At 32.5% G+C, this 21,883-nt stretch overlaps 2 protein-coding genes across 2 annotated transcripts; both read left to right on the forward strand.

Moving 5' to 3' along the window:
* The first annotated feature begins 1,812 nt into the window (after positions 1 to 1,812).
* LOC135840595 (uncharacterized) lies at positions 1,813 to 12,882 on the forward strand. The gene is made up of 15 exons (XM_065357219.1): positions 1,813 to 2,128; positions 2,737 to 2,878; positions 4,834 to 4,952; positions 5,261 to 5,438; positions 5,531 to 5,675; positions 5,843 to 6,009; positions 6,146 to 6,465; positions 6,995 to 7,059; positions 8,129 to 8,333; positions 8,453 to 8,594; positions 8,744 to 8,862; positions 9,033 to 9,210; positions 9,302 to 9,446; positions 9,759 to 9,925; positions 10,259 to 12,882. Exons 1-15 carry the CDS (start codon positions 1,941 to 1,943, stop codon positions 10,595 to 10,597), a joined length of 2,619 nt encoding a protein of 872 aa, XP_065213291.1. The 5' UTR covers positions 1,813 to 1,940; the 3' UTR covers positions 10,598 to 12,882.
* Positions 12,883 to 14,998: 2,116 nt separating this feature from the next.
* On the forward strand, positions 14,999 to 21,214 carry LOC135841465 (flavin-containing monooxygenase 3-like). The gene is made up of 8 exons (XM_065358432.1): positions 14,999 to 15,157; positions 16,384 to 16,591; positions 16,697 to 16,838; positions 16,951 to 17,072; positions 17,408 to 17,585; positions 17,666 to 17,816; positions 20,316 to 20,479; positions 20,577 to 21,214. Exons 1-8 carry the CDS (start codon positions 15,148 to 15,150, stop codon positions 20,886 to 20,888), a joined length of 1,287 nt encoding a protein of 428 aa, XP_065214504.1. The 5' UTR covers positions 14,999 to 15,147; the 3' UTR covers positions 20,889 to 21,214.
* The last annotated feature ends 669 nt before the right edge of the window (positions 21,215 to 21,883 follow it).

Genomic DNA, 21,883 nt, shown 5'->3' on the forward strand with positions numbered 1-21,883 from the left:
GTGCAAATTTAAAAAATAAAGAAATCACTTGAACCATTTTAAAATGTGACATTTACCTACCCACTCGTGAAATGAAAATGCACATTTTTTACAAGAACGGCATCGTAGGTAGGTAAGTACTTAAAATAGACGGGTACCTAGATTAATTAATTTTCGCAGTGAAAATTTTCAATTCTATACTATAGGAAAAGAAAAATGGTATGCAATACGAATCTGAGAAGAAGGACGACGAAGAGAAAAAAAATAAATATCAGTAGAACATTTCAAGGCAGAAGAGCCTTGAAAAATACAACATATACTACTTCTTCAACATTAATGATGTGCTATTTGCATAATCTTTTTTTGTAGTCGTTCTTGTACGCTCTAAAAAATATTCTTCTATAAAGTACGCATCGGTTCTACTTTTCAAGTTAGATTCTTAATGTGTAGCGGCTGTTGCTACCGTTGAATAGAAAATTTTTCATATCAGTAGTTAGCCCCAGGTAAATTTCCATAGTAAGTACAATACAAATGAGCAGAGATTTTAAACATTCGATAATACATAGAACATCTCATACGCTCGCTGTAAGCTATAGGCAAGGAAAAAAAAGAAGAGAGAAAAGCATAAAACCAATTGAGTGGGTGGAGAGAAAAAAACTACTGTGAAAAATCACTAGAAGCAATAACGAATAAAATTATGTTACGGAGCTAAGAGAAAGAGCAACTTCAACACGAGGTGAGTAATCGATTCGATTCGATTTATATCCGTATAATATGGTGATGTACGCCTAAATCTCCGGCATCTGAAACATTATTTTAGCTATACAATTTTACAACGTGTAGACGATCATTGAGAATATTTAATAACACAGGTTGCCTGAAAGCTGAATCTGGCCGAGAACGACAATCAGAACTCTTTATTATGATTATTATTCGTAATTACCGAGTGTTTTTTCTGCACGTTTAAAAGACGCGTAAACTCGTGGGGGTGCCTGCTGAGAGCGAACTAATTTATTCGAATTCCAGTTATAAATTACACACACTTTATCTTTAATAATCCTTCGGTCAATGCACGATTTAAGATTTTTGCCGCTACAGAAAAGAGAAAACTCTGTTCAATAGATTGCCAAATATATACCTACCGATGACCACATTACCAAAGTTTATATATTTTGGAGATACCTACGTAGGTAGGTATGGAGGTACACTAGAAGATGGCTGTGTTTTAATTTTTTTTTTTTTGTATTGTTTATTTTCATTTAGTACCTATGCATGCGCATTTTATTTTAGTCGTCATTAAATCGAATAAAAACAAAGTGAGTAACTTTTTAAAAACCTAGGTAGGTACCTAAATTTAATTCATCCGATTAGACGAATTTGGTCATATGACGTGTATGTATCGGCAAATAACTCCATGTTATGGGTAATTGGACATTTTTTAAATAACGAAGAGTGGGCAATTGAAAACAACACTAATTATAACACTCATTAATTTGAGAAAATCTCTTCAAAATTACATACTAATGTGTAATGTTCCTAACTTAACATAGCTACCTAATTGTTACTAATCTTATCGCTTCAATTCTACATAAAACAAATTAAATATATCTTTACTTCATGTTGAGACTTAGAATCTAAAGTGCAAGTAGATAATATTCAGCTAATATCACCTCTTTATCTGTGAAGAATACAAAATGATGTAAATGAACTCAAAATTACCCCAGTTGAACCAACTAACCCAAACAGACTACTACGTAGTGAAACCCCCCTCTTCGAGTTTCCTACTCCCTCTACGATACCTCCACAACAATAGACCACCATTTTCAATTTAATAAAACTTTGATCTTCGCGTAACCATCAGTTTATCACTTATACTGAATTTTCATATGTACTTAATTTAAGTGTGGCTGCAGTAAAAGTTGAGTTTTATCGCGTCAATGACTTGAGAAGAAAATTTCAACATGGAAGTTGCTATAGTGGGGTGCGGTTATTCAGGTTTATCGGCAATCAGAAGATGCGTCGAAATGAATATAAACTGCGTGGCTTTCGAATTATCCGGCGAAATTGGTGGACTTTGGGTATATACAGAAAATATAGGAACGGATGAATTTGGGATTCCGATTCAAACCAGTTTATACCATAGTTTGCGGTACGTAGAACTATAATGCATATATCTGTCAGATTCGTTAATGAATTCGAATTGGTAATCGATTGGAAAAACAATTAATAAACACGTAAGGCTCGACTTGTAAGTATAAGGCCACAAAATTTTATGAAATACGACTGAATTGGATGGTATCGTAAGGACGAGGTTATTGTAACCAGAATCTTTTGGTTGTTGTTTGTTTGTTTGTTTTTTTTTTTTTTGGAACAATGATCTTTTTAGATGAAAAGTACGCCAATTTTACGCAGAATAATCAAAAAGTTGAGTGCTTGTGTAAATTTTTTTCTAAAGCAATTCTTTTGTGTCTGGGAAAAATTCCAACGGCAAGCTTCAAAGAATGAGAGATGATAGATGAATATCGTAAAGTTTTCTGAATAAGTACCATGGTTGGTATGTACTTGGTAGGACGAAATGAAAAGACCAATTTTGAAGAAATTTAATTTAATTTGCAAGAGAACTTTTTGGTCTACTCAGTCATCGATTTTTTTGCACTTAGTACCTCTCACTTATTGCACGAGCAATAGTATATGTACCGACACCGACCTCTCATTTCGTTTTTTATAAACGTATACCTACATGATGTCTTTTTACAGAACGAATTCTCCTAAACAAACGTTGGAATTCCCAGATTTTGAATTTGTAACTGATGAAGATACATGTTATCCACGCCATTACGAAGTTCGTAGATATTTAAATCAATTCGCAAGACATTTCAATTTGCTGGAACACATTCGAGTAATTACGAGATCTGATAGTTGGTTGAGTGAGAACTTCACCAGCCCCCAAATTTGACTTCTGGGATTTATTTAGGACCCCCGTGGTATCACAAAACGCCATGTCGTCGCTCTCCCCTTCGCCCTATGGGCCATTGGGCCATAAGCAGGAGGGAGGCTAGAAACTAAATTCGCCCACTTTTCAAAAACTATGCCAGATACAGGGTGTTCCAGAATAACCTTTCACTTTTGTTTTATTAGTAGCTCTGAGAGAAAAATGGTTACGGAAATTTTTTTATAACCAAAATGAAGTAGAAATGTGCCGTTTTTAGACCATATATTTGAGTTTTCATTATAAATTAAGTTTTAAAAATTATTCCACCAAGATGTTTTCCATCATTTTTGACACAATCGACCAAACGTTTTTTAAAATTATTGAACACTTTGTTGAGCATTTCTCTTCTAATCAGTCTTGATTCACGAATAATATTATCTAGGAGCTGTTTCAGAGTCCTAGGATCATCTTGATATACTTTTGACTTGAGGTAACCCCATAAAAAAAAATCACATACTGAAAAATCAGGGGATCGAGGTGGCCATGAAATTTCTGTGTTCAGCGAAATTATTCGATGACCAAAATGCTCACGCAATAAAGAAATCGTGTCCGTTGCGGAATGACAGGTAGCGCCATCCTGTTGGAACCAAGTAACTCTATACTTGTGTCTGCGTTTCAATTCAGGAATGAGAAACTCGTTTAACATTTTGCGATACCTCTCACCGTTCACCGTTTCATCAAACACATACGGTCCCACTATACCGAATTTAGCCACGCCCATCCAAACAGTCAACTTAGCGGAGTGTAGAGGTTTCTCGTGTATTATCATCGGATTCTCTGTCGACCAGTAGCGCATATTTTGTTTATTCACATCACCGTTTAGATAAAAATGAGCTTCATCAGTAAAGAGTAACGAGTTCAATGGAATCTCACCAGTATCAATTCTTGTAAGCATATCCTCGGCAAATGATTTTCTTCTCACAAAATCAGTTTTTTGTAACTTTTGAATGATTAAAATCTTATATGGATGGAAACTGAGGTCTTCAGATAAAATTCGTTGCAGAGAAGTTGGTTTGATTTTTAAATTTAACGCTCGTTTACGTATTGAAGTGGTAGGGGTAGTCTGTACTGAATGCCTTACTCGGTCCGTTGTTTCTGGCGTTCTTACTGATCTTTTCCGACCTGTAGGCTTATTTTTACAAGCATGAGCGGTTTTCTCGAAGTTTTTTACCCATAATTTCACTGTTGGCCTCGATGGCACTTCACTTTTACCGGTAAGTTTAAAATGTTTGCGGAAGGCACGAATTGCACTAATGTAAGAGTCATTATTTTTGAAAAAGGCCTTTACAATAAAAGCGCGCTGCACAGCCGTCCACTTCTCCATGGTAAAAAATTAATACTGAAACATAATTCGGCATGTGTTGGCTACCTGGAACCGCTTTTACCATTCCCCTAACACCATTTGAACGCAGATCAGTGCTCGCCAAAATGTGAAAGGTTATTCTGGAACACCCTGTAGTTACGTAAAAAAATTGTGGACAAAAGTTGTAGATAGGCTATCATCATTTTACATTATATTTTGCTTAAGTATATCTCGACAACGGTGCTCAATATTGAAAAATGTTCCAATGGAAGGTTGTTTCTTATGAGATCTTTCGAATAGAAAACCATATACCACAACTACTCAGTTTTTAGGCTCACCCCCTCTCCCCCCCACTTATGACCCATGGAGGGCCGACATGGCGTTGTGTAAACCCCTAGGGGTTTTAAACAAACCTCAGACGTGAAATTCAGTGGCCGATGAAGTTCCCACTCAACCTGTGCTAATGAACTTTTTAAAATTTCAATCTAGATGTAGCTTTACCTACGAGTACCTATTAAACGTTGATCTACATACGTACATGTATTTTTAAATATTTCAGTTCCACCATTTAGTAACAAAAATAAGTCGTACAAGCGATAAATGGATGATAGAAATACGAAATTTAAAATCTCAAACAGAAGAAAAATATTTCTTTGATTGTGTAATGATTTGCAATGGGTTGGTTGGAAATTTTGAATTATTTTCTTTTTGGTAAAATGATGTACAGGGTGCCCAGAAATATCGAGTACCCCAAAGAAAGTTTTTCATTAAAAATATAGGTTGGCAACGTGAAATAGATGCATTTATGATTGGTGGAATGTTATCTCTCCAGTCCAACAACCAATCATATGCTATCATTATTATCATTCACTGTGACCAACCAATGTATTTTAGTAGAAAACTTTTTTAGGGTACTCGATATTTCTGGGCACCCTGTACCTTACCTATACGTACCTATACTTGATCAAAAAAGTGTGTTTCTTTAGACATACTACGAAACCTTTCATACCCAAAATTGAAGGTATTGAATCATTCCCAGGAACACAATTACACAGTCATGATTATCGACACTCGAATATTTTCCTAGACAAACGTGTGCTTGTCATCGGAAATGGTGCATCTGGTATAGAGATAGCGTCGGAATCTGCTTCAGTTTCCAAACAAGTGATTATATACCTATACCTATAAAATTACGTCTACAAATTAACTATGATAATTTTAAGGTCCATTAACCCTTCTTATCATTGGTACTTCAGACATATTTAACACATCGAGATAGTGATAAGATATGCTTCAATCCGAAAATTATATGGAAAAGAGACGTAAAAATTATTCGAGGAAGTAATGTGGAATTTTTAGATAACTCGAATGAGGATATTGACATGATTGTATATTGCACTGGTGAGTAAAATACCGTTTAATAGGTAGGTAGGTAGGTAGATACTTATTCTCAAAAAGATTCGAACTATTCAAAATCAATAGGTAAAAAATATCTGTATAGATATGTTCGTAATTCTGTAAGGAAGCCCTTACCTATTTACTCATGTATTTTTATTTGCCTGGTTTAGGTTACGAATATTTCTACCCATTTTTGGATACGACTTGCGGCATCACAGTCGAAGATGGTCAAGTACTAAAACCTCTTTTTAAACATTACATAAATATTGAGCAGCCCACCATGTGTTTTATAGGATTATTTCAAAGAACAATCATTTCGTATTTATTCGATTTACAAGTAAGTAAATGAAATTTCAATTCATTGAAATAGTGTACATATGATCGATTTTTAAATTTATCGAGATAATTACTTTATTAGGTAGGTAATACTCAAGTCTCTGAATGTAAACATATTTTCATAATGGATGTTCCAGGTTCAAGCATTTTTAAAATTTACGAAAGGAATAATCAAATTACCACCTAAAGATGTAATGCTGAAATGTTTAGAAAAAATTGAACGAAAACACGAGCAAAGAATTCCAAAAAATAGATATTATCATTTATCTTCTAACATAGTGGAATACTTTGATGATATTTGCGAATATGCTGACTTGCCAAAAATATCTCCTGTCCTTTTCAAAATTTTCAGAGTAAATGAAAGGACATATACGGATAATTTTTTCAATCTTCGAAGATTATACTTCACAATTATCGATAATGACAATTACACATGTGAAATGAGAAAAAGTACTGTGTAAGTAGGTCCTTAGTGTCCTTACCTACCTTCGCTGAATGGTCGAGTAGGTAGGTATTATGTAGCAGTTAATGAATAGTCGGGTGTTTTATGGTGCGTTTCAATCATTCGACTCTCGTTTCTCGAGTAGTTATTCATAAATTTTTTTCATTATAGAAAGATTTTACGTATGATCTTCCTATTCATTTATCGAATGCTTGAAATGTTTTGTAATTTTATCATAATAAATATCAAAGTTGTAAAAAAAATGTTAGATTTGGTGTAATTATTTTTTTTCTCGAGTAAAGGAAAACACTGACTAATGTTGATTTGAAACTGAATGTATAATTTAATCTGTAGCACTAGCACAGTGAAATGTGAACGTGATAAAAAAACAGATTTCAAGCAGCATTAACATTACTTTTTAAGCATATTCGTGTCCAATGTCCAACGGTTATAGCTTCATGAAATTTTCATTTGGCTGTTGGTGAGTTTTTCGTATAATTTTAATAATCTTCAGTCATAATCAACGACTTTCGCAATTTATCAGGTTCTTTAGTTTTTTCAACTCGAAACGAAGTATGTACGAACAGCTGACATCTAAATGTGATATCAGTAATGATTTTAAAATAGAAAACTGGATAGGCTACTTCGCGTACGGCTCGTGTTCGCAGAAATAACGTAATTTTTTGTAATTACACCGTAATTATGAATTCTTTTTAATGTTTGACTGGGAATGAACTTTTTAAAAAAAATAACAAAATAAGTATTTGAATTTGAAATTGAATTTTGAATTTAATTTATTTGTTTTGTTAGGTATTAAGGTATTATATTGAGCCCAAGAGGACTGACACTACTGTGACTGTGGCAATGGCAACCTCCGGGTCGACCCGGAGGTTTCCACAGTGGTGTCATATCAGTTTGAATTTGAACATATGTCAGTCCTCTTAGGGTATAAAAAATATATATTCATATTCAATTCAGGAAGACAACGTCTTTTTTTTTTATTAGTTTACCTACGTCTCTAGACTAGCTTTTTGGTTGCATGATAAATTGATGTAAATTATTCTTAAAACATTCCGGTAGCCTAATAGTAGGCCTATGCCTAAAAACTAAAAAGTAAAAACACAAAAAGATGTTCAAAAATCAAAATTCTTTGTGTAAATGAAACAAAATTTGATCTAGCGTGTAGATTTCTATGTATAATTATTGAAATTTTATGAAATTACAAATGAACAAGTCGACTTTAAACTTTAAACTTGATTTTAAGTTGCTCTTCAGAATTATCAATGATCATTGTGATTTTCCTTACTTGAGCTACTTCACTTCAGTTACTTTCTTATCGATAGGATAATTGAACCATTGTCCTAGTGTTTCAAAATGTGGGTACCAAATAAATAATCTTGTTGAATATTGAATAGAAGACGAAGCATTTCTATCGCGTTTACTATAATTGGAACAATTTCTTAGCTTGTTAATCGTCCAACTCCTCCAACACTCCTCGAGGGAATTCTCTTTTTTCTTCATGCGTGTAATCGTTTCTACAGATAAGCAATGTTATCAGAAAAAATTATGACTTACGAGTATTTTATCACCTAAGTACACTCATACCTTAATTTTTTAACAATTATTCAAGTAGAAATTTTTCACGAATAAAAAAGGGACATTGTATTACATTTTTCAGTTCTGAATTACGTATCGAATATGAGAATTGGAATCATCGGTGCAGGAGTGGCTGGATTGGCAGCTATTCAAAAATCTTTACAATTTAATGTGGAATGTGTTGCTTTTGAAATAACGAACAATGTTGGTGGCACTTGGGTGTGTTATGAAGAAATCCGCGATGAATATCAAGATCATGTACCAATTGCTATGTATCCTTCACTTCGGTAAAAAAAAAAAATGATAATTTTGAAATAATTTTTAAAAAGGCTCATTCAGAAGTAAGCAGTAGGTACGTAAGGTACCTATAGGCCTAAAATCGTTTATAAAACATTTTTTTTTACAGAACTAATTTACCTACACATTTGATGGAATTTCGAGATTATAAATTTAAACCAGAAAGTGGACGCTGTTTCCCAAGTCGTGCTGAAGTATTGCAGTATTTGAACGATTATGCTCGTGATTTCAATCTTTTCCCACGTATAAAAGTGAGTCAAATAATTAGAATTGACACATGGCATGAGCTATTTAATCATACTTTTGAAATTTTTTATTCTTACCTACTAGGTATTAATTTATTTTATTTAGGTATTTTTTTAAAAATCAATACTTAGATGATGTTTATTTTGACGTGTAGTTTTCTCATAAAGTAACCAACGTGTCTCGAAAAAACTCAGATTGGATTATCACAGCGAAAAATCTTGAAAATGGCGATTTCATCGAAGAAAAATTTGACGGTGTCATGATATGTTCCGGGTTAGTTTGATTTTTTTCAAAAATAATTGGAATGGCCATACTTATATAGCAGATTTATTATATGTATTTGTAATGATTTCATTTGCTCAAATACAAAACTCGTGTTGTTCAATTCAAGTTGCAATAAGACAGCTTAATTGCTTACTTTCGTATTTTTAATTTCGTTGCAGTCACTTTGCGGCTCCGAAGTATCCGGATATTCCTGGAATGGAAACTTTCCCTCACAAAAAGACACACAGTTGCTATTACAGAACAAACGATTCGTATGAGGGAAAAGTTGTACTTCTTGTTGGACGTGGAGCATCAGGATTGGATCTTTGTCGTGAAATAGCTTTGGTAGCTAAAAAGGTATCTACATTTAGAGATTAAATTTTTACCATAATTTTGATTTTTTTTTTTGCTGAGCAATCGTAAATTATTACTTGGATATGTTTCCCAGGTCATTCTAAGTCATAACGGGAAACCTTTGATTATCGCTCCGAAAAACATTATTCAAAAACCTGGCGTAAACAAAATTCTTAAGAATGAAATATTTTTTGCTGATGATACGTCAGAAATGGTCGATGCCATAATCTGGTGTACAGGTGAGCGATGTCAATCAATCTGATGCGCAACGAAGACAATTTGTGCTAAAAAGGGGAGAGAAGAATGAAATTGCGTATGCTGATTTGTGGTAGATTTTAAAATACCACTCATTTTAAAAACAAAAAAAAATCATCAATTTCACAAATTTCCTAATTTTAGCTTGCGTTTTCTAACTTGACTCTCGAGATCAAAATCCAGTTTTCTTCTCGTAAGAATTTCTCTCTCCCTCGATGCTTTTCGTTACGTGCCTCAGAAAGATGAAAAATATTTAGATTTGTACTTACCAATAAAATGAACTGGATTATTTTCAGGTTTTTTGTACAGTTTTCCTTTTCTGGATTCAACGTGTGAGATCAACAATACACGTAATATGGTATTTAACCCTTTGTATAAAAATTTCATCAACGCAAAGCATCCAACCATGTGTGTTATCGGACTGCTGCAAAGAACCATCGTCTTTCAGTTATTAGATTTGCAGGTGGGTAAAATAAAAGTCGCATATGATATTTTCTTATTTTTAAAATTTTGTTTGATGTGAAGCGAAAATTTAACTCAATGTGCTTACCTATATCTACTTTTACCTACATAGGTATTGGGATTTTTCAAACGTAGGTACCTACAAATATTTGAAAAATTGACCCTGAACCCGGCCATCGTGCCGATTTCTGATATAAGTGTAGTTTTAATTTAATGGAAAATTCTTTGATTTATGGAAAAATCCTAGTAAACTTGCCTCTTATTCAGTCGATTGAATATTTCAATAGGTTTCAAATGATGAAATAAGATTTAAATAGAACGTTTTAAATTTCAGGCTGAAGTATTCATCAAAAGTATTTGTGGACTTGCTCAATTGCCACCAGTCGAAAAAATGATATCTGAAGTCGAGAAGGAAAAGGAAGAAAAATTGGAAGCTAACGTCGATATTACCCGTTATTATCATTTGGGAGCTAAAAAGGAAAAGCAGTATTTCTATGAACTTTGTGATTTAGGTAACTGTCAACCTTATCCACCGGTAATCTTCGATATGCATGATAAACATCGTGAACTTTTTGTAAACGATTATGATAATTTGAGAAATAATCATTTCGAAATAGTCGATGATCACTCATTTACTTGCTGTTCAACTGCAAGTCAGTGCAAGTCAGTTTGATACGAAAAAATTAAAAAAGCGGGTCATTACCTACATCTAATTATCATTGATTCGTGAATTTATATGATATCAGTTGAGAGCTCTACTCGCTTCAATTAAGCCAAGTTATGAGTTTTTATTTCTGAGAACCGATCTGATTCAACAGTTGTAAACTTGAAGGAGTGAGGTAGAAACTGTAGATGGATTTTGATGATGTGTTTCGTGAACACAGAAATCAGACACTCCTATCAGCTTATGGAAACTTAATAAACTTTCGTGATAATAAATAGATTACGAATCATCAAAATGATATGAGGAGCTTGGAATCAAAACTCACTTTTGCCATCGGACAAAGTTTCGAGAAAATCGACAATAACTGATTTCGCCTAGTGCGTTGATGAAAAAAACGGCGCTAAGTGTGTCAAGCTCTTGAGTAAGACTACTAAATAGGATTCCATGAGAAAATTTTTTTTTCAAGTTGCCATATCGTTGCAGTATGGCTATCAAGTTTGGCAAAAGTGAGTTTTGATTCCAAGGTGGGGTAATTTTGCTTTCTTTTGCGAATATATCGAAAAATAAGCTTCCTGGAAGAAAACTAACGACATTATGTCGATTGGAAATTTAATTCTCTACAATTCTCCTCGACCTGATTTTTTCGTAGAATGCTTTGTTCCGTCTCCAGACAGCTTTAAAAGTTTTGAGCGCTGAATTTTTCCAAAAATTATACTTTCTTTTGCAAATATATCGAAAACTAAGCACCCTAGAAAAAAACTAACGACATTATGTCGATTGGAAATTTAATTTTCTACAATTTTCCTTGACCTCATTTTTCTGTAGAGTATTTTGTTTCGCCTCCAGAGAGCTTTAAAAGTTTTGAGCGCTCAATACATTCAATTTTTTACCTCCTCAGTTGCATCACTTCCAAATTCAAAACTACCATTTTCGGTATTTTCACCATCACAAAATGCTTCCGAAGTTACAATTGAATTATTTTGGCTTTGTAGACTGCCATGCGACCTTGAAAATACAGTTTTTTTTTTATAGCTTGGAGTCAAAACTCACTTTTGCCACTGGCAAACGTGAGTTTTGATTCCAAGGGCACTTTTTAACACGAAATTGTGAAGAACTGGGGCCGAATTCGGAAAAATGGATTCTGTAGGGTGATAGAGAAATTGAGGAAGTATCCGAATCCGCAAAAAAACGCATATCGATTTTTGGTGGCAAAAGTGAGTTTTGATTCCAAGCTCCTCATATCAACTTCAACATTTGTGCATACATTTTACGGTACCTACTCAATGTAATCTATTTTTGTTTAGGGCGCTAAATTTTTTTGTGTTTTTCATTAAATGAGACTCCAAATCTAGACACAAGTACTTTACCGTGCAGAAAATTAAAAAGTATCACATCCTAGGGTAAAATGTATGTTGAGAATATAAGTAGGTATGACAAATGTTACCTAATTATCTGTAGGTACATATGCGAACATGAATGAGTTATCTTCGCGATAACATTTCCCCAAAGGTGGTTCAATATATCCGAATTTTCTTGGGTATTTAGGTGTTGCAGGTTAAATGTAGAAGCTAGAAAGCACATTTTTAAATTTTACCATTTTTTTTTTTTTTTTTTTTTTGAGGTAAAATGTTTACAAGAATCCTGTAGTTAAACTCATTTAAAAATTAAAATCCATAATATTTCAGAAAGAAGCTGTCATCATAACTCTCATGAAAGTTTGGTAAGATATAGTCGATAGAATGATGAACCGGCTTCCTACAGAGTTTTCGAAACTAACTAGCGGAAGTTAGTCCTTGCTCCTTGTGGTCCAAATTCCCCATGAAAAAATTTTAAATTCCACGATTTAATTTTGATATAGTAGATACTCTTATATCCCAGCCGTGGAACATTTCGTCATTCTTAACTGGGCTATACTCTTTTGGTATTGAGGTTGGGTAAACTTTGAGGACGAATTACGTTTTTTTTCAACGGATAATAAATTTTTAATTCCAAATAAAAATGAAGCTACCTTTTCAAAATTCGCGTAAATGGCAGGTAGTTACTTAAATCGACCTTCCTTGTTATGATGTACACATTTTTAAATATTTTACAGGGTTTTAAGAACATAAAATTATATCTATTTATTTTCTTACTTATTCTTGATTAAGATAATTCATTCCATCGTGTAGTATATGTAAGTATTTTTTTAAAATGGAAAACCCAATATTTTATCATTTATCTTATTCTTCTTGTAATTAGTTGATAGATCATGCAAATAAAATACATCATAATTTTTATAAGGATTTGAAATTTTACATTTTATGTATCATCATATTTTTCACTTTAAATGAAATCATTTTTTCTTTGTAAAGGATTTATCAAGAATACCTACATACGATTTGTTTCATCAGTTAGGTATATTAATCTTTTTAAAAACTTTTCTTCAACCTTATCCACGTAATTTTTGACTTATGGCAATTTAATATCGGATGTAGGTGTACTGAGAAAGCTATGGAAAACGTAGAAAAATCCACTCGATCAAAAATGCATTTCGTTTTAAATTGTCTGATTTTAGGCTTTTTTGTTCCAGTTTTCTGTACCTTACTCTCACATTATTTGTGTTACGAATATTTGGCAGAGAAAGAAAAACGTTTTTTGAAAACCGTTACGGAAAGGAAAGAGAGGTATAGAGTTGGAAAAAAGAATAGGACAAATTGACAAAAAAAAAAGAAAGGTAATGTATTTGTATGTCCATCAAACACGAATTCAAAAAAACGATACTCTAAAAAATATGCCTATTAATTTTTTACAATGGAAGGGAGGAGATGAAAGAAATCGTAAGTAAATTGAATAGGAGATATGATTACTTACAGGGAAGAAATGTAAGTACCTACTGCATATTTTTACAAATAGGTAATCATTATAATTTTAAAAAGTACATGACCATCTCACAAAAATATTTAGAAAATTGAAATGTGAACTTGATATATCATTGCTTATCAGAAACTCAGTCATTAAACTTCAAATTTTTCTCATGTAAATAATTCTAAAATTACGCGTAATACGAGCATTAAACTGTATAAATGAAGCGTAACATCATTTCAACATTACCTAATGATCTGGAAGCTCCACGGCAATCGAAAAAATGACCACTGTACCTAACTAGCTGATATTAAATTTCTCCCTCGAAGGCCTTTGACCGCTTCTCTTCTATAATTACGTAAACCTGTGTAATATCTATTGAGCACAATTAATGTTTAAATGTCTATTAGGCTATTCCCTATACCTATCAATACGTGTTGCTTCAAACAATGCAGCAACAGCCATAAACTTACTACGCATCGTAAACGTCATCACCTTAGGAAATTGATTTACCTACTTAGTCCTGTTTGTATTTTTATTTGCTTAAGAAAACATTTTACGTTTCATCAATTTCATGCGTCAAGGAATGGGCATTTGTTTTTTTTAATGGATGCTAACTTCCAAGTAAATACCTATCTACGTAAATCAGTGCTGGATATGCAAAAATTAACTGAATTGATTAAACATAATAATGCTTACGCGTATAATATAGAACCAGTTTGAATTTCATGACCTAGTGACGTGTTCTAAATTAGAATCACCAAAAACAACTTTTTACCCTTTCTTTTTATGCATTCGAAATCGGGCTAAAACGTAATTTCATTTTTTGTATGGATTCAGCGAAGGTTACCTAAGATTTTATTCGTGAATATAATTTTTTAGAAAATATTTCAACTTTATCGAAATCAGAGACAACCTAAGCCACATGTAATTAAAATTATTGTAAGCCCAAAGATCACCTTATACTTGATACGTATTATAGGGTTAGGGAATACCGATAAATACCGATAAGGTAATCTACGATCATAATAAAAAATTCGTCAAGATTTACAACTATTACTCATTACATATAGGACGTAGGTAAGTACCGAATATTACGTAAACGTCTCAAAAACAAAATAATTTTTCGACGTAATTATCAACTGGAACATTGTTTACACACCTAATTATTACAATCGGTAAGTGCGCTGGTATTTTTCCTTTGATGATTTTCGGAGAAGAAATTCAAAATGCGTAGAAAAGCTCGTGATAAACATTAATTTTAATCGCAGTCATGAATGAAACGAATGAACCAATCAATGACCAAAACTACGTTACTCGTAAAAACTGGTTTGTACCTTTGAATTTTGACTCGGTTCATTAAAACGTGAACTTGCTCTATCACGACTAAATCGAGTGATCTTGAAAGTACACGGAGTGAATCCATTGCGTAGTGAAAAAGCACATGTACCTATGTAGAAACATGGATTGGCGGGTGGAAAGGTACAAGGAGGTGTTTTTACACGCGGACCTTTCCTGATGCAATAAGACGTTAAACTTTATCATCGTCTAATTTCATTTATAAATGCTAGTTTACCAGTTTCGGTTACATTAGTTTCAAATTAGTCGAACCGAAAGTAATACCGCGTAAAATTTGAATTTTGAGACGTCGAGTTTATTTTACTTATTTGAGAATTTTTTGATTTACGAATTTTGTATTTGTGCGTTCAATTTTCATCATGGTGCAAGGTAAGTTTTTTTTTTGAATTAAATTTTAATCGTGATTTTATTTTTGTTTTTTAAAATTTGTCGCGTTGAATTTTCATTTTTTTTTTTTTTTTTTTTTTCAAAAAAGGTGATTGAAGTGAAAGTTGATTTGAGAAAATGACACCTTTTCATTCGAGTATATTTTCAGAAAAATCAAAAGCTCATTTTTATTAATCAGTTGATCATCTTTTTATTATTAATGAAATCTTATTTCGCGGCTCTCCTCTTTTCTAATTTTTATAAAACTATTAATTTGTTTTGAAAATTTTCATTTTTGAAATTTAAAAAATTGTATTCTAGGTATTTTCTACACAAAAATATTTAAAAAAAATATATTATTCAAACTGCTTAGTTGAAAAGAAATATTTTGAATAGAAAATTGGAAGTACCTAGGTAATTCATTTCGACTGGTGAAATTGAAATTCCCTATTTACCGTTGTCAATTTTTTTACATTTTTATTCCTTTAAGATTAATTTATGTTTTGTCTCTGTCTCCCACACTCTTTATGTCATCAATTTACAATTTTTCTGATTTCCCTAAAACTGTTTGTTATTGTGTGAGATTTACCTATTATTTTATGATCTGCAAATGCAATGTATATTCATAGATAATGTAAGAGATGACAAAACGACCTTGACCTATACTTAGTAGATATTCAAAAAAATAATTTTAAGAATTTCTTTCGAATAAATAGGAAAAATATTTGGAAGGTGGAGAGCTCCCTTTCAAAAAAGTTATGTAGGTACATAATTTTAACTTGTATAGGAATTTTGTAAAATACATGGGCTACTCGTTGAAAAAACTCACTAAACTCACCTATGCCTAATGGAAGTTTTCTAAAATTATTCCAGAAACTCATTTTAACAAAAAGAAAAAAGTTATCTCCTCGTGCGATAAGAATTTGTAATTTTTTTGGAATCCTGAGTTAATATTTCACTTCAACGTTTTTATGCAATCTGTTTATCCCTTTGGTTTCTTTTGTTTAAAAATTTTCACAAGAACAAAGTGAAAATTTTGTTACTTTGTAGGGGACCCCCCCCCCTCCATACATCTTCAATTTTAGGCTGATTTATGGAAAAAATTATTCAGAAAGGAAAGTTGAATTTCAATTAACAGATGATGTCCTTTTGTAGCTAATGAATAGTGAAACCTAGCTCTCATGCGAGGCCAATTGAGAAATTTAGAATATTTGGTAATTGTATTTTAGAAAATACGAGTATGAAAAAAGTCGCAGTCATTGGTGCTGGAGCAGCAGGTCTTACTGCTACCAAACGAATCACCGAACTGGGCAGTGGTTTTGAATGCTGTACGTTCGAATTATCCGATAATGTTGGAGGAACTTGGGTATACACTGATAAAACTGGAAAAGATGAATATGGAGTACCAGTCCATTCCAGCATGTACCAAGGTTTAAGGTAATAGGTCTTGATAAATTAATATCAATTTAGTAGAAAGTATTTGCTTTAATCTTGATCAGCCCATTTAAGCCAACTGATCAACTCTTTTGCATATTTCTATAGAACAAATTTGCCTAAAGAAATCATGGAACTGCCTGAACTTTCCCACAAAGGTCCCGAAAATAGGTCGTACCTGACTTCGGCTGAAATTCTGCAATACTTCGAGGATTACGCAGATCATTTCAATTTAAGACAATACATCAAGGTAAATCATTTTCGAAAACATTCGAATCTACCCACGTGTAGTTTTTTTAACTCAAAAATTTAGTAGGTATTGGCGATTAATTTTAAGCTAATAAATAAACATTGTATTACAGTTTCGTCATTACGTGAAAACAATCGTACCGATGCCCAATGGCAGATGGAAAATCAAAGTAAACGATCTAAAACGCCAAAAAGATTGTATTTATTACTTCGATGCTGTTGTAATGTGCATTGGGTAGGTCATTTGTGTACCTTTATGGATATTGATACAGAGAACATGGTCTTAGAAGCATCGAATTCTTCTACGTGATATTTTTAAGTTGAAAAAAACTGGTAATAACTATTCGATAAATTCTGTTTACTTATTTTTTTAACACGTAAATATCACGTTGGGGTACTCGAAATTTCTAAGTAGGTACTTGCATATGCATAGGTATTTACACAAAGCCACTCCCATCCTAAAATGATATTAAAGTATTAATTTACTCATCCAAAATGAAGGCAGGTAGTTAAACCTATCAGTAAACAAGCTACTTTCTATTCTAAAAAATACAAATTTTCTTTTTGCAGTAATTACAGTAATCCAGTAATTCCGAAAATCGATAACATCGAAAATTTCAACGGTGTTCAAATGCATAGCCACGACTACAAAGAACCATCGAAATTTAAAGGTCAAAAAGTAATCGTAATTGGTTCAGGATCATCTGGTTTGGACATTTCATGCCAAATATGTGGAGCTGCTGAAACGGTACGGAATTACCAAAATGACTACAGTCATTACCTTTATGACCATAAATAACTAAGTAAACCTTTACCATTACTTCGCAGGTATACCTGAGTCATCATAATGACAAAATTCGTACCATTCAGTTCCCAGATAACTTGGAACAGAAACCGGATATTGAAAAAATTCGCGATGGAAAAGTGGTATTCGCAGACGGAACGGAGGTGTCTGCAGATGCCATTCTTTATTGCACAGGTAATTAGTACACGTACAATTATACATGGTTAAAATCAATCGTTTCCTCGAATTCTTCTTTTTTTTCATCATCTCATTTTATAATTTCTTTACCTTATATAGGTACTTAAATCCGTGAACTTTGCTGCTTAATTAATACAAAATTATAATACACAACAAGTGAAGTATTTGACACTTGCTTATACTACAGATGAAAAATATTTGAAAAACAGCAAAGCTGCACATTTTGTAATTTTGTAGATACCAACTTAAGTGTATTTTATTTACAGCTTGATTTTCTATTATTACTGAAATCAGTGTAATGATTTTTAACATATACCTTTTTCTAGATTTATCTTACTCTCGGCGTGTTCACACTCTTTACCTGTAAATGTAATAGAAAATGCTTGGTGAAGAGGTCTACATGATCATGGATACAAGTTACACAGTTGTGGCCTATTTTGGCACATGTTACGACGCCCTTAAAGGGTGGATGGTTTAATTTTTTCGCTTTTTATTTTTCACTGCAAGTAATTAGAACTGAAAAAAATTATTTTCTTAATTTAAAAACTTCAAAGTCATACATTGACTGATGTGTTATATTTCGATGGCTCGGCTTCCCCATAATTTAAACCTTGTATACATAAAAGATGTATGTAAATGTATCATGCTCTTGAAACGTTACTTTCTGTTTTTTTCTCAACCTTGACTGAGACCGGCGAAATTCATATCGTAAAGTCTGCTGAGTGTTGATAACGATTTTTAAAGAAAAATACGATTCAGTGTTCTATCGCAAAACCGCGAAATTTTGCAACTAATTCGTAATCTTAACGAACTTAACGAGGCATTTATCGTAATGGCGAAGGAAATTCACATGAACCGAGTCGTCGAATATAACTTATTTGATAGATAACTTTTAATTTAATTGCATGCTTTACAAATCGCGGTTAAATATAATGGTTTTGGCGGTTTATTTTAAAAGTACACGCGGTGTAAGTAGCAACAAAATGGAATTTTCTCATGGTACCTTACTTACATGCGTCGAAAGTAAGACGAACATTCCAATGTATATAATACATATTATCATGAAATACACAACTTACGAGTATATTCTCAAAATCGACTTCAAAATCCAGGCAAAACAACACGAACTAAAAATTTAGAAACAGTGCAATTAAATAGGGTGCTTAGAGCCAGGGACAAGAGAGAGGGATCCCCCCCCCCCATCTAAAAAAATTGATGAATTTTCGATTGTAAGCTGTTGAAGTCGTTGTAAGTATGTAGTTGACGAATTTAAAATTCAGTTTAAAGCAGTCAAAAGCAAGTAGATTTTTTAAAAATATTTTTCTCACATTCTTTTGTTTTTCAAGTACCCAAATTAAATGCTCGAATATTACTGCTTACGGTGATGATGAAATGATGATTTGTCTATAAAAAAAAAAACGATGTCAAAATCAATTAAATTTGATTCTTTTTTGTTTTTTATTCAGAATTTACTTGTTTCAATTCAAAATAGCCAATGCAACTGATTAATGATGTAAAAAAAATGTTCAACATTTTTTTTTTTTTTGGAAAGAAACTACGGTACATTTCTTGAAATTTTTGCAATTTTTAACCAAGGATATCCCTAAAATTGAATTTTGAAGCTACCTATGTGAGAAAAATGTTGAAGGCAATTTATAAACAATCCGCATACTTTCTTAAAAAAAAAACTTCTTGCAAAGTTGTGAAGGCTCGAGTAAAAAATTCGAAAATACGATTGTGATCTTTTTTTCTTAAAATTTTTTAGTCGGTGTTTTACTTCTTTGAATCGATAAAAATTTATTGTGTGATGAATGAAAAAGGGGTAATCTTTTTTTTGCCTGATGCATGAACTCGGTACTGAGACTCATTTTTCATGCACGTAAGGTGAAATAAGCTATATCAGGGGAGGAGGGTGGGAGCTACTTCTTCCAAAGCCTCCCGTCTTCTTCTGGGATGAATTTTTTTTAGTCGTTCTTCTGTAGGTAACCATTTAAAAAATGAAAAAATGATTCCTTAATTATGAACTTGATTGTACGAAAATATTATGCTGATTTTATAATTCTCGAATCAATCAATCGTAGATATAAATGTCTAAAATTTCAAGATCAGTGGGAGGGGGGATGGCATAAATTCGCGTTTTCATTTAATTATTTCCACTAAATTACTAATTAATGTAAATTTATAGATAATGACTTCCTATCTATAGTGTATGATCGTTCGTTTTTATGAATCCAAAGATTACCTACATAATGTAGGTACCTACTACGTTTTATTTTGATAACGATAAATCAAAGTTTAAAATTACCAAATTTGAAATAGAACGTAAAAAATGACGAAACGACCATACGATAATTTTCCATGTTTGGCAAATTTATTGCCTCGTCGTTAGAAAAATTATTCCAAATACATAGTATAACACCTATGCATTTATAATTCGAGTACAATGCAATATGTATTATTATTTTATCTAAAAGAGTATCTTTTTTTTTCTTAAAGGGTACACGTATAAATACCCGTTCCTCGATCCAGAATGCAAAATCACAGTGGAGAATATGGTTGTAAAACCGCTGTACAAGCATTTCATCAATATTGAACATCCCACGATGTGTATCATCGGAATTCCAAGAGATTGTCCTGGTTTCACGTTATTTGACTTACAAGTGAGTTGAATCTATTCGTAAAAAGAACCATACCAGGCCAAGTCATTTAATCTCGACAGAGTTTTCATAAAGTAATAAAAAAAAAAACTATTCGCAGGTTCGCTGCTTCTTGAATACCCTCAAAGGAACTGTGCAACTTCCCAGTAAAGAAAGCATGTACGCGGAAACGGAACAAGAGATGAGTGAACGTGTGAAAGTGATTGGAAAGGAAAAATACTACCATATTTTGAACAAATACGCCAAAACGTATTTCGATTCGGTGTCGGAATTTGGAAAATTACCTTTCACAAAGCCCGTAGTGTTCGATATTTACTTCTCTGGCTTGGAGAGAGCGATGAAAGATTTCCAAAATTTCAGGAATAGAATATATAAATTAATCAACGATCAGGAGTACATGGTTAGAGAATAGTTGGTTTGAAATCAACGTACTGATGGCGTTGTTCCTGAAAATAGCATCCTATATCGCTATATTTATTGCTATTGCGTTTTCGCAAATATGTACCTTATTTTATCATGTTCCATTTTGTCATACCTACGTAATTTCATTTGGGTCATTCTTTTTTAAGATTTTTATATACTTAAGTATTTCCCTATTAGATCTATAAGTGCGTTACAAATTTGAGTCTGGTGATTACAGTTTTATAATACGTATTCGATAAGTATTTATTATTTTTTATTTACTTGAATAAGTGTACCATTAGTGTACTTCACTAAATAAAATTTTAAAACACGAAATTTGAAAGTGATCTTATTCTCATCGTATGTAGAAAACACGGTGTTTCAAAAATTTTCCTTCGAATTTTGAAAATTCAAGTTTTATGACGGAATTGTAATCATTTGAAATTAAAGATAGGTACAAGAGGTACTAGGAAGATGCAAATTATCAATAGACACAATGTATGGTATGAATTTGCATCATCAGACTTTTCTTGGCAACAAAATTCAAATGATCCGAGAAAAGATCACGTGATAAAGAAAAAAGGTTCGTTATACCTACTTATAACCTACATGTATCTTGGTAGTTCCTATACTTTACCCCTCTCTCATTTTGCTGGCACTGACGCAAGACTGAAGATAAAAGTTCCATTAAAATGGAAAGTTTTCGATAATAATTTCAAATCATTTTGATAAGTTTGTTAAGACAACATGAAGGCAAAAATAACTTTTTGAAGACTCCGCTCCGCAACATTATCATTCATCATGAAATCTTCCACATCATAATTCATATGGCCAAGTTTCTTTAAAATTTCTACGAAATAAAATTTTGCAGAAAGAAAGTATTTCCAGTTCAAATTCGCTTTCAGCTCCTTCAATTTTAAATATTTACTCGAAAACTTTTCCATTTACTTTGAGTAGTTGCACTCATTATAAGAATATTTTTTAAAAATTTTCAAAATCGTCACC

This window comes from Planococcus citri, chromosome 3 (genome assembly GCF_950023065.1).
Source record: "Planococcus citri chromosome 3, ihPlaCitr1.1, whole genome shotgun sequence".
Classification (NCBI taxonomy): domain Eukaryota; kingdom Metazoa; phylum Arthropoda; class Insecta; order Hemiptera; family Pseudococcidae; genus Planococcus; species Planococcus citri.